The 13,411-nt window shown below is 47.5% G+C and overlaps 1 protein-coding gene and 1 pseudogene across 3 annotated transcripts; both read right to left on the reverse strand.

The window, feature by feature from the left end:
- Positions 1-1,045: 1,045 nt before the first annotated feature.
- MAGED2 (MAGE family member D2) lies at positions 1,046-9,312 on the reverse strand. Of its 3 annotated transcripts, none has more exons than XM_064483113.1 (13): positions 9,206-9,312; positions 7,631-7,704; positions 7,051-7,236; positions 5,834-6,142; positions 5,650-5,713; positions 5,309-5,388; positions 4,683-4,777; positions 3,901-3,980; positions 3,767-3,809; positions 3,368-3,430; positions 2,169-2,283; positions 1,367-1,773; positions 1,046-1,180 (listed from the first exon to the last, which is right to left on the reverse strand). In XM_064483113.1, exons 2-12 carry the CDS (start codon positions 7,673-7,675, stop codon positions 1,375-1,377), a joined length of 1,479 nt encoding a protein of 492 aa, XP_064339183.1. In that variant the 5' UTR covers positions 7,676-7,704; positions 9,206-9,312; the 3' UTR covers positions 1,046-1,180; positions 1,367-1,374. The 3 variants fall into 3 exon arrangements, with proteins under 3 accessions (XP_064339183.1, XP_010998531.2, XP_031300972.1); XM_011000229.3 differs by having other exon boundaries at positions 6,745-7,236; XM_031445112.2 differs by lacking the exon at positions 9,206-9,312 and adding an exon at positions 8,581-8,671 and having other exon boundaries at positions 6,745-7,236.
- LOC116151114 (small nucleolar RNA SNORA11) lies at positions 2,454-2,573 on the reverse strand (annotated as a pseudogene).
- Positions 9,313-13,411: the final 4,099 nt, after the last annotated feature.

Consider the following 13,411-nt stretch of genomic DNA (forward strand, 5'->3'; position numbering starts at 1 on the left):
TTCTCCCCCTTTAACCACTTATTCCTTGGACCTTATCACCCAGAGCTCTCTCTGCTATCTTCTTAAATATAATCATCCCACTGTCTGACCATCTAACTAGTCCACAGTTCATCCTTCTAGTTCTCTCAACATGCGTTCCCAGACACCTAGAACACTGCCAGACATATAGGAGGCACTTGGTATATTCACTTAACATTCTGCCTTGTTCATAGACTTCACTGAGGCTCCTGTCCACAAACTCCTGCACTGTCTCCCAATCTGTCACACAATCTCATCTTCCTCATCAAGCCTGCCTGGGTCCCATGGTCCATCTCATCCACCATTCTGTACACCTACTCTGTGTCAGACACTGTGGACATAGTAATGAAGATATAGACGCAAACACTCACTGCCCCTGGTCTTGTGTCCTTCTTCCACGACCAAACAACAGAACTAAAACCTTGGAATAAACTAACACTCCTCTTGATTCCTACAAGATTACTGAATCTTGTAGAGGCCTCCCCACTGCCTGACACCCTTCCACAGTCCCCTCTCCAAGTTCTTTCTGTACAGATCCTTCTCATAGGCCTTACCCTCCCACCACCTCAGGGACTGGGCTGCATGAGTCAGTTTTCAACATCTCCCTCTCTATCAGCTCCTGCATGCTCAAGCCCCTCTCTCCTTTCCAAAGAAAACCCTTGCTTGTCCTTTATCTCCCTTTAGATACCTACCTCTCTCCTTCTTGTCTCACCCAAGGTTCTCAAAAGAAGAGCCTATACTTGATGTCCAGTCTCCTCTGCTTTCCTGCTCCAGACTTGCCAACTTCAGGGCTCTTCTTCAAAGTGTGTCCTCCGTACCTGTGCTCCCTACAACTCCCCACACCACTGCAATCCTGCCTACTCTGTAGGCTAGAGATGGGGCCCTACCTATTCCAGAGAGGCATGCTGATCTTGCCCCAGTGAATCCAACAGTGTCACCTCTAAGCACAGATTGAGGTGAAAACTTTCCCAATTCATTTTTAAATGTGATACCAAAATGTGGCAGCCCACCAAAAAAAGCAATAAACTCAGAAATGGCGAATAGATTTAATGTAGAGTGTCAACTTCAATTGATTGATAGTGGCTGCCTAGAGTGCTGTGTTGAGTAGGTTTCTGAGGATGCACCCTGGCTCGAAGAGAAAGACTGCTGGGAGTAGGAATATCTGAAAACACAAATAAAAGAAAATCAAAAAGTCAATTGCTATCCACTAAAAGGGAAGGAATAAAATGCCAAAAGCAGTGTTTTCCCATACTCTCCATGTGGTCCTCTAACCCTGGCCTTCTTATAACCACCCAGCTCCTCATCCAATCCCCATGAGTCCCGACTGACCCCAAGTCTAAGTAGATACCTGAAATCTCACTTGTAGGAGAAACCACAGGCACCAGAGCCGCCACTGGTGCTGGCACCAGCTCCACCAAGGCCCGAAAAGAGCCCGAACGTGAGGGTGGCAGTCAGGCTGGTGCTGGCGCTGAAGCTGCTGCCAGCACTGGCACCAGCGCTGGCACCACCACTCTCCTGGGCTTTGGCTTTAGCTTCGGCTCCCGCCTGGATCCGGGCTTTGGCCCAGGGTCCGATGTCAGCTTCATCCCAGTTGCAGGGCCCAGCAGCATTCTCAGAGCCGAGCCCAATGCCCATTCGAGCTCTAATCTCAGCCCTTGCCTTGGCTTCAGCTGCAGCCTCAGCCGCAGCCTTCATATCTGCTTCCATTGCCTCTCGGTACTGAGCTGCCCATTCCTTGGGATCCTTCTTTTGTACCTGAAACGAGAATAACAACCATCTGAAGGGGCAGTCTGAGTACTGAGCACCTACTGTATGCTAGGCACCATGCTACATGCTGTATACAGTAGTAATAATACAATAAATACTACTAGTAATTATGCATCTAATATTCCATCCCTGCTCTGACACTTACTCTCTCTGTGACGTTGGACATGTCACCTAACAACCTCTCTGAGCCTGAGTTTTCTCATCTGCAGTAAGGTAATGACATATTAGTTGTAAAGATTAAACAATTCAGATAATGTATTGGCACATTCATACGGGCTTCTGAATGTTCGTGTATGAGCTGCAGGCTGCTCTGCACACGGCCTATCCCACCCAGTGGCACCCCATGTTCTTGACAGGCCAAGCTTGGGCAGCTCTCTAATTACCTTGCAGGCAAACTTGAGGACTTTCATCTTGCTGGTCTCATAGTAGGAGCGCAGGCCCCAGAAGAACTCATACTCAGGGGGATTGCTATTAGGGACTCTGGCATAGTCCAGGTACCTTGAAAAGAGAGGTTCAAAGACTTTATAAGACCACTCAGAGTCCACTCATGCATGGACTGGACAGGCTTCAGATGGCAAACTCCCCTGCTGAATACTGCAGCTTGTCTTCCAATATTGAGCCCTGTCTCACTGGTCCTGCTCAGCAATCAGATGGAGGTGCAGGGGGACATGTGTATGGGGTTTGTTCACAGGAAGGCCATGAGTTCGTGCTCCTGGTCACAATGACCCAGATTCTTGTTGGGTTTGTTGTAAACCATTTCTTCATGCCCCCTGCTCTGAGCACAGCCCATCAAAGGGGTTCATCCATGGCCTGGCTGAGCCCTGAGACAGTCGCCCACAGAAAATGACTGTGAGGGAAAGAAACTGTCAACCTACAGCAGTGTACTCCATGCATCCTCCCTACCATTTGTGTGCGAGTGCACACATATTCTCCAGGGATCAAGGACAGGGTGGGTCCTGGTCAACAAAGTCAGGAGGGCTGGGCTCCAGGTCCGAATGGACCCTTTACCAGCCAGGGTCATGCTCAGACTTCCACTCTCCGAGTCCTAGGCTTCCTAAGTAATAACAGGGATGGGATAACAGCAGCTATTCTGCAGGGTATTTATGAAAATGAAATGAGATGTACAAGTCAAGACCCCAGTACAGTACCTGACTGCCTAAAGCTACCAATCCAATTTATGGCATTTCTTTATGGAAATTACTTTCTATGAAGCCTGAGCAAGCATAGTAAAAATAACCAAGGTACTGGGGCCAGGATTTAAATCTAAACACAACTCTTCCATTTGCTACCTATGTAATCCTGAGCAAATTATTTCACCTCTCTGAGCCTCAGTTTCCTCACATGTACAAATGCTAGTGATGACAATCCCTGCCTTGAAATTTCTCTGAAGACATACGTGAGAGTACAAATAGGTCAGGAAATGTGTGCACCTATTCTCTGTCACAACCTCAGGAATAAGCAAGCACCTCTATATGCACACATATACACATGCACAAGCACACACACATGCACCATAGCTTTATTACTCAGTTCTGAAACAGGCAAAATGCATGGCACACATCAACACCAGACAGACACTTACTTCTGCTTCACAAACTCATCAGTAATGAGCTTCTTCACATCTCCAAAAAGTGAGTGATGTATCCTGACAGCAGAAAAAGATAAATAAATACATACGTACACACATACATATATACATAAATACAGTTGGGGCTGTGGCACATCCCAGATGTGGGCCAAGGCATTTCCAACAACATAGAAAAGAGGTTTCCAGCATATGACGGAAGCTCCACAGAACCCCAAGAGACAGTGAGACAGAGAGGACCCTTTCCTCATCCACCCAGGTCAGAACCCTGGACCTTCTGCCCCATCCAGCACCCCCACCCACTCCACCAGACCACCAGGCTGATGCAATCCTGGGACCATCCTCTCTTGCCAAAGGACAACACGGACAGCAAGTGCTGAGAGAGCCCAATCATACCCGGGGCGCAGCCCCAGCTTGCGCAGCACCTCCCAGATGACAGCTGCAAGGGGAGGCAAGAGAACAGGGACAGAAAATGAACATGTGGAATTCCAACCACAACCCCCAATTCAGCTGCCAGCCCAGCCACTCACCCTCACTGGACCGATTTCCATTCATGAAGATGATGCTAAGAAGCACCATGAGAAGACCCAGTTTTGGTGAGTCCTTGGTCCTAGGAGAATAATGGGACAGAGAGAAGGTTTACGTCCAGCAGCCATCTGCAAAAAATCACACTGGCCAGCTCACTGGGCTAGCCTCCCCCAGATTCTTCAGATATGGGAGAATTCCTCCCAGTCTATGCTTCAAGCTCTATGTAACCCTGAGTGAGGCACTTAGACTCTTGAGCCTAGTCTCCTATGCATAAAATGGGACGATCACATCCTCCTCTCCCCGGGATGCTGAGAAGATAGAAGGATGCCTGTCAACTTGGTAGGACCTGGGCACCCAGTCAATGTGAGTCCCTTCTTTCTCTCCCAGACTCCTCAGCCCTGAGAGAACTCGAGGCACAGCCCCAATGATGCTCCTGTCCTTCAAGCGCCATGATCCACCCATACCAGGAAGCCCTCCCCTGAGAACCATTCTACCAAGGCCAACAGGAAGAGACAAGCAATGACAGGTCTGCTTTCCTGGGAAGCTTCTGGAGAGACAGAAAATCTGACAGTAGGAATGCCCTGCCCCAGGCTTCTACACCCTTCAGTCAATCATAATCAGGCACCACTAGTCTGAGTAGGGCTCCAACTACGTTCAGGAGCTGGAACAGGGGATTTTTTAGGCTCTGTCTTTCCTGACTCCCCAGGGGGATGTGAGGAGAGAAGAGGACAGAGATGGACAAAAGCAGAAGCCTCCCTCCCACCCTAGCCCTATCCCAGCTTACGTTCCCAGTATGCCTGCATCAGTGGGCTCTAAGGTGCTGAGAAGAATGTATAAGTGGTCATTTTTATCAATTTCCTTTAACTGGATCCCAAATACCTGTGGATGGGGAGAACAGCTTGTGAGATCACAAAATTCAGCTCCTGGGCATCCCACAGCTCCCCATGTACCTAGGTGTGTGCGTGTGTGTGTGCGTGTGTGTGTGTGTGTGTGTGAAATCAGTGAGATAATGCACATTAAGCACTTAGTTGAGTGGCCGGCACACAGCTAACAGGCAACAAATGTACTATTGTTATCAACCTCATCTTTGTGATTAGTGGGAATCTAGGGAGACAGAGACTGGGCAATGGAAGGGAGAGGTGACCACTTGAAATACATTACAGGACGTGTCAATCAGTGGACAGCAGCCAGGACTAACCTGGGTGGCTTGGGTCCTCGCTGTGCTTTACCACTGACTTGCTGTGTGACCTCGAGCTAGCCTATGCCCCTCCCTAGGCCACTGTCTGCCCATCTGTGCAGTGACAGGGCTGGGTTAGTTAGTCTCTGTGGTCCCCCCCAGAAGGGACATGGACACCTCTGTTTGATTCAAGGCTTCCCCACTGCACCCATCCCCCAGGTCTGCCCCTTCACCTTCTCCAAGGAATAGCCTGCTCGTTCAATGATTTCAGGGTACACATCAGTGTATTCTTTGATGATGTCCTTCAGCATGTCTGCAAGGGGAGAGTGTTGCGAGCACCTGGGCTAAAATGAAGCCAGGTGGCCCCCATACCCAAACTATAGACCCTTTACCAACCCGGCTGTGGGTGGCACAAACAGGTTCTGAGCTAATGAATAGAGATGCTAGTATTGCCAAATTAGAACCTTGGGAGGACATAAGTGAGAGCATAAGAGTAAGACAGGCTCTCAGCACATGGAGGGGAGAGGGCAATGGAGGGCAGAGCTGGGGGAAGGAAGGGTTAGGAGGACTCTACCTGAGCGTTTGATGGGAATCTTCGTCTGATCTTTCACCAACAGGTATTTCACCAAGTCATTTGCCTAGGAGAAGAGAAAAAGATGGAAAGCTCAAAATATGTTTGCAGAAGACTTGAGAGGATGGCAGAGAAGAGGACAGCCAAAGCTGTGAATAATGCAGAGTGGAGAGGACAGAGTTCTTACCCTCCCTTGCAAAAGGGCCACATCCCGAGGTGGTGGTGCTTCGGGCTCTTGGGATGACTGGAGCTTGGCGGCTCTGCGGCGAGCCTTGCCCCTCCGGGCCTTAGGTGACCTTAGAGAGAGCAAAGCTCTCCGGGCCCAGGCAGCCAACCGAGTCCTTGATGCCCTGCGGGCCCAAAAGGCTATGGGGCCCCTGGAAGCCCTGCGGGCCATTGAGGCCATTAGGGCCTTTGAGATCCTTCGGCCACCTGTGGTTCCAGAAGCCTGACTCTGATCACTGCTGCCATCCTCTTCCCCATTCAGATGCTTCACCTGCATCAACAGAGAAGCAGTACAACATTGCCAGATGAAACAGATGGTCCTTTTTCCTCATCTTCTCTCTTCCAGATGTCCCCTCTAATCCCACCCCTGCAGTAACAGCCTAACTCACTAGACAGTGGCCATGTTGAGTCGTGGGTTTGTCTTTCACTGGTTTCCAAGCAGGAGTTCATCTTCCCACCAGGCCAGGAGCAACCCAAGGGTGGGGCCTGAGGCTTCTCCTCTTCCTGTGTCCACCACTGGCTCTGCTTATACCACCCTGGACAAGTCACTCCACCTCTCTGGGACTCAGCTTCCTTCTCTACGAAACTGGATTACTTTCAGGATTTAATGAGATGACCTGTGTGAATGTGCTTAGCTCAAGACCTTACACATGGTAGCTACTATATAAATATAAACGACATTTCGTTCAAATTGCTGTTATGCATATTCCTGTCTCCTGTCTCCACCAGTCTGTGAGCTTTCTAATGACAGGAATTATATTACATTTTGCTGAGTGTCTCCCACAGCCTTGATTAGCTCAGGGAAGTTTCTAAAGGTTTGCAGAGCCATGAACCAACTAAGAGAGGAGAGGAGTAGAGGGGCAAAGATCTTACCTTTCGGGCTTTCTTGGCCTTGACCTTGGGCCGAGTATCCTGATTCTCCTGAGCCTGGGCAGCTGCACCCTCAGGCTCAGGTTCATCTCCCGGAGCCTGAGAGGCAGAAGCCTCAGTCTCCAGGGCCTTTGTATTGACCTTTGTATCAGCTACACAGCTGACCTTTTTGGTCTCAGTAGCAGGCATTGTCACAGCCTGAGGGTCAGCATTCTGTATCTTGGTGTCAGCTGCCAGACTCTTCTTTTCAGCTGCCAGAACCTGGGTATCAGTCAGCTTAGTGGTAGGTGAGGACTGAGTGGCAGTTACCTCCTGAGCCTCTGTGGCCTTTGAGACCTCTGTGGCCTTTGAGACCCCTGCAGCATTTGAGACCTTCACAGCCTTTGAGACCACTGGTGCCTTTGAGGCCTTCGGTGTCTCTGAGACTTCCAAGTTCTGAGTCACTGTCAATAGGGTCTGGGTCTTCAAGCTGCTGTCCTTTTCTGAAGCTTCAGTCTGCAAGAGGGAGCAGGGAAGCTCACAGACCTTCTCTCCACCCTCAATTAGGCAAAAGGCTCCAAAATTTCAGGGCCTCACTTATCAGAACTACACTAACTCCTACTTGCAGTGTGCTCTGACCACCTCTGTCCAACAAGGCCTCCCCTTCCTTTGAGCAGAGGAGATGGGGGCCTACCCTCCCTCCCGCCTTCCTTCCTCTCTCCTTCTCCCGCCTTCCTTCCTCCCTCCTTCCTTCCCTCCTCCCTCCCTCTACTTGGGGGAGGGGGGCGGCACCCAAGCAGGGAAGTGGGTGGAGAAAGTCAGGGACAGGAGGGGAGGCGCCAAGGGATTTGGGGCAGCAGCAGGGGCTGGAGAGGAAAAGCAGCTATGAGAGCGCAGAAAGAGGACTTACCTGGACGCGGGTTGGACCCGTACCACTCTGGCTTGTGTCAGACATGTCTCAAGTTGGCCTGGCAAGACCTGAGCCTGAAGGAGAGAATGCCTGGGTCAGGAGGAGAGTCCACGGAACGTCCTCTCTCCTGCTCTGCTGGGAGGCTGATCCTCACCTTCCCTAAGGTCCCAATCCCAAACCCCTCCCCCCACCCCCAAGGACTCCGTTCTCAATTCAGCAATCCAGAGCGTCTAGGTCTCAATTCTCTGCAGCCGCACCCTCCCCTTTTCCAGGAAGATGTGCCAGCGCGGCAGCTCTGAGGACCCCGCCCCTTTTCCCAGTGCACCCCCCTATCAGCCGCAAGTCGACAGTGCGCATGCGCAACCGCTGCAGGGCCCATCTCAGCCCCGCCTGCTTTCCCAGCACAAGCCGTTTCTTTGATGTCCACCGTGCACATGCGCATTTGGCAGCTGGCTTGTCTCCGAACTGGCCCTTCTTTACACGCCCCTTTCTAGCGATCCACAGTGCGCATGCGTGATGGTCACGGACTCAGTCCAGCACCTTTTTCCAACACGCCCCTCTCGAAGTCCGTAGTACCATTCGGTCCCGCCCACTCCCCAACAAGCCTCCCTCTCAAATTGTCGCAGCGTCTGGTGGTCCCGGCCCCTCCCCTACGCACACCCACCCCAAGTCCTCAGTACTGCCTGGTCCCGCCCTTTTTCATAATACGCCCCCTCCAAACAGGGGCAAAGCGCATCTCGGTTCCACCCCTTCCCTAATACACCCCCTCCTCAAATCAGTATTAAGCTAGTGATTCCATCTTGGGCCCAGCTAAACCAGGTCCAGTCCCCTCCCTTCCCAGCCGGATGGATCCGGTACGATCCAGTCCTTACAGCGGGATTTCTCCAGATCCCAGAGGGTGGGGCCGACCCCTACAGGGCTCGGATCCAGAGCTGGGCCCCGCTGCTCACCTCGTACTTCTACAACTCCCGAGTACGTCCACTCTCTCAGAGCCCCTCCGAAACTCAGAGACTGCCCTCCCCCCTCAGGCCGGAAGTGGTCCCGCCCCTTTCCGCCTCCCTAGGGGGCCTCCGTCCCAGCCAGTCTGCCCTTCCCCCCTCCCTGCTCCTCATTCCTTATCCCCTACTCCGTATTCCCTCTGCCTTGCTCCCTGCTCCCTAGTTCTCCATCGTCTTTCCTATTTACCCCACAGGATTCCCTATTCCCATTCCTTACATCCTCCTTCATGTTACCTATGCACTCCCTCCCCCAGTATTCCTTAACCCTTCTCAGCATCCCCTATTTTCTTCTCTGCATTTGCACTTCCCCTCAGTATTCACCTTCCCCCTCACACTCCCCGTCCACCACTACGCACGCCCGGTTCCCGGTTTTTCTGTCCCTCTTCCTCCACTAGTCTCTGCTCCCCAGTCCATACAGCCTACTACTCTCTCGGTCGATCTCTTTGCCTACACCCTCCTCCGGGTAACCTCTCCCCCAGCTGCAGTGGTGCAGTAAAAATTGCCCACCTGCCTGGCGGCTTTAGGTTCGAGGGGATTGGAACCACTGTCTGGAAACCCCAATCTCAACGCCCCTCACCTTGTCCTCGAGCGAGTCCGGAATTCGTCTGCCTTCTCTCAGTCTCTCTCGAAGTCTCAGCCTTCTGGACTAGAGCTGCAGCCAGCCCAGCCCAGCCCAGCCCAGCCCAGCCCCTTTCCGCAGCCCCCTGCCACCCCCCTTCTCCTTCCTCGGGGGTGGGGCGATGGGGCCCCGCTCAGGGCTGTCTGACGCCAAAGCCCGTGTTTATGCCACTGTACCAGGCTCGGTCTGAAGCCATTCCAGACCAAAACCACCCCCTCAAAGCGATTCATTCATTGAATATATTTATTTTTATATCTTTATTTGTGCTTATTACAAAGGTAATATGTTGTTGTGAAAATTCAAATAATGCAGAAATATGTAACATACCAATGAAAGGCCACCCTTATCTCATGCCCCAGAAATAACCAGTTAACGTTTTGATATACATTCCTCCAGATTTATTTCTATTCATATACTAATTATTTGAGTTTTCTCCCAAGTGGTGCACTATACCTACTGTTCTGTGGCCTGTTTTTTTTTTCCAGTTATATATTCTAAACAGCTTTCCATAGTGCACATTTCTCTTAACAGCTCCATAGTCTTTTCTTGTGTAAATGTCCCATAATTGATTTCACCAGTTCAGGATACATGAACATTTAGATTGTTTCATTTTTTTTTACTATTACTCCATTTTTAGACAAAACTTGTCAGCTAACTCTAAAAAAGTACATAGAATAAAATTCCCACCAGCAATGTCTCTTGCACCCTTATGTGCTGCATAAACTACAAATATTTTTCATGTTATTTATAACAATCTTTGCTATAAAAAAGATTTAATTATGATGTAGTGAAATGTATCAGGTTTTTCCTTTGTCACTACTGGATTCTGTTTCATGCTTAGAGATACTTTCCACACGCCTGTATTATAATAATCCCTGTTTTTTCCCAAGCACTTTTATGGCTTTATTATTTATATTTAAATGTTTGATCGTTCCAAATTTTGTTTTGTATAGAGACTAATTATTTTCCAAAATCATAGCCTCTAATCCCTACACTTGTGCAAATTAATCCATCTTTTCCTCCACTGATTTGAAATGGCACCTTTACCGTGTAATAAATTCACATAAGTAATTCAATCCATTCAAGAGAACAAAATCAGATGTATAAAAATGGAAAGTGGACAATATTACCATTAATTAAAGAGTATATGAATGCAGACCTGGACAACCTGAGAGTATCAATCAATTATTAGAAATCATAATGAAATTCAACACAGTGATGAGTTATAGAAATAATATTCAATACCCTTCCTACATCCAAAAATAATTCGAATGGTCATAAGTCTTCTGCTTTATGAAGTCACCTTTTTCTTTACTAAGCAAATAAAATACCATGAATAGCCCTGGGTTCTATGGACAATTTGACATACACACACACACACCACACACACACGCACACACACACACACACACACACACTTTCCAGATATCAAAAGTTGGCTTCTGTTCTGACTTTTTTCTCTTTCTCTGAATTGTTGCTTCCTCCAAGTTTGTGACTTCAGGTCACCACTTACTTGCCTCCTAAGTTCTCTCCCGCATCCACAGGGTTTTATTTTGCACAAACACAGCCCCTCCTTTGTTCCAGTTCTAGTACTCCAAATACTTATCCCTTTTAAATCATGGCAAGCCTTGAATGCCAAGATAAAGACTTTGGTCTTGATCCTGAGAGCACTGAGGGGTTATTGAAGGTTTCTAGGCTTAGATACAACATAGATTTGTGTTTTAGAAAGGACACCACCTTGCTGCCTAACCCATAAGGAGTATGGATTAAATGTCTTCCTGGAAAGAGAGAGAGAATAGTCATCCAGATAAACAATGGTTGTGGTTAGGCCTAGAGTGGTAACAGTAGAGGTGGTGAGAAGTGATTGAATACAGGAGATAGCAAAGAAATTAAAAGCAACAAGACTTTATGAATGATTGGATGTAGGGAAAGGGGTGAGGAGGAGGGAAGTGTCAAAAGGAACTCTTGGGGATCTAATTTGAGATATCGAATATGTGGACAGTAACCCCTTTCACTGAGATATGGACTACTAACGCAAGGGAACTGAGCATTGATTTTGAGGTACTTGTGATACATTCAAGTGGAAATGTCTCTAGGCAGTTGAATCTATATCTGAAGCTCAGGAAAAATATCTGGGCTGTGGTTACAGATCTATGAGTTATCAGTATATAAATGGTTCTATTAATCCATGGGAAAGGGCAAGAGCACCTGGGAAGAATGTAAAACCTTAGAAAATACAGGGCCCAGGGAAGAGCCCTGGAGACCAGCAGTGACGACAGCAGACGTGGAGGAAAAGGAGCCCAAGAAAGAGACAGATAAGTAGTGACCAAGGAGAGAGAGAGAAAAGGGGGAGAAAGTAATGTCACAAAACCAAGGGAAGAGAATGTTTCGAAAGGAGGGAGGCGTCAGTAGTGTTGAATGCTACCAAGAGGTCAAGAATAGCCCCGAAAAAAAATGTCTAGGGAGTGTAACAGTCAGGCAGTGGTCTAGTCTCTGGTGACCTTGGAAAGGATAGTTTCAGTACAGACACTTGTGTACAGATCGTTAATTGTTTACCCTGATATATATTCTCCTCTTCTTCCCTAATAATAGAACATCTGATTTTTTACCTGGACACATAGCTTCCTGGAATAAAGGCCATGAGGACAAGGGTCACCCCCTAAGGTTAGTGGAGCAGTAAACTAAAATGAATCTGGATCTCTAAAAATTTCATAAGGCCACTGTACCGGCTTTGGACTGCCTAACTCTGGATTTCTTTTAGGTGAGATAAATACATGTATGGCCTATTTAAGCCACTGTTGTTTGGGAGTCTGTGCCATGCAGCAGTTTTATGATTGCAGTGACTTGAGATGTGAATTGCAGGTGAGGTTTTTATGACAATGAATATAGACTACTCTTTCAAGAAATATCTGAACCTGATTCCAAAGCTCTCCCAAAATCTAGCTCTGACTAGTTTTCCAGACTTTTTCTGGCTATTTTTCTGAGTACTGCCTATATTCCAACCGAACAAAACACTTCTCTATTACCAGATGTGCCCTGCCTTATCTCATTAGGAGTCTTTTCTCATACAATTTCTTCCCCACAGAACATCCTCTGTTACATCTCCCCTCTGTCACAACTTCCAACACTTAAAAATTCCACAATATTTTAAGTCCTGGTTGTGGCCTTGGGGATCCTGGGGTAACTTTAAAATAATAAAGAGTCAGAATCTTAGGAGATATTGGACTCAAGGGACTCAGGTAAAATCTCAATCCACAACCCTTTCAGGAGAGAAAAGACAAACTCATTTATAATCTTTACCATTTGACTAGAGAGATTTCCTCCCACCTTCTCCTTGTGAATTCTTTTTTTTTTTAACTGAAGTATAGTCAGGTTACAATGTTGTATCAATTCCTGGTGTACAGCATAATACTTCAGTCATACATATACATACATATATTCATTTTCATATTCTTTTTATTATAGGTTACTACAAGATATTGAATATAGTTCCTTGTGCTACAAAGAAGAAACTTGTTAATTATCTTTTATATATAATAGTATCTGCAAATCTCAAACTCCCAATTTATCCCTTCCTACCCCTTTTCTGCACTGGTAACCATAAGTTTGTTTTCTATGTCTGTGAGTCTGTTTCTGTTTTGTAAATAAGTTCATTTATCTTTTTTTTAAGATTCCAGATATAAGTGATATCATACTGGTATTTTTCATTCTGGCTTACTTCAGTTAGAATGATAATCTCCAGGTCCATCCATGTTGATGCAAATGGCATTATTTTATTCTTTTTTGTGACTGAGTAGTATTCCATTGTATAAATATACCACAACTTCTTTATCCAGTCATCTGTCAGTGGACATTTAGGTTGTTTCCATGTCTTCCTTGTGAACTCTTGAAATCTTTTGATCTTTAGCATCTACCCATAAACTCTGACGAACCTACATTACTGAGACCCAGACCAGTTTCCAGCATCCATAGATCAGCAGGCAAATACATGAAATCATATAGATCCTATCTAACAAATAAGAACAAAGATGAAAGCTCAGTTATCATCAGGCAGCTCTGTTCAGGAGATAAGGAAAAGCAGGCTAAAAACTGCTTAGTGCAGAATGTCAGGGGATGAAACTGCCTAATATTAGAGCATCCCAGAGCATCGTAGATTTCAGACCC

Source organism: Camelus dromedarius, chromosome X (assembly GCF_036321535.1).
Source record: "Camelus dromedarius isolate mCamDro1 chromosome X, mCamDro1.pat, whole genome shotgun sequence".
NCBI lineage: Eukaryota > Metazoa > Chordata > Mammalia > Artiodactyla > Camelidae > Camelus > Camelus dromedarius.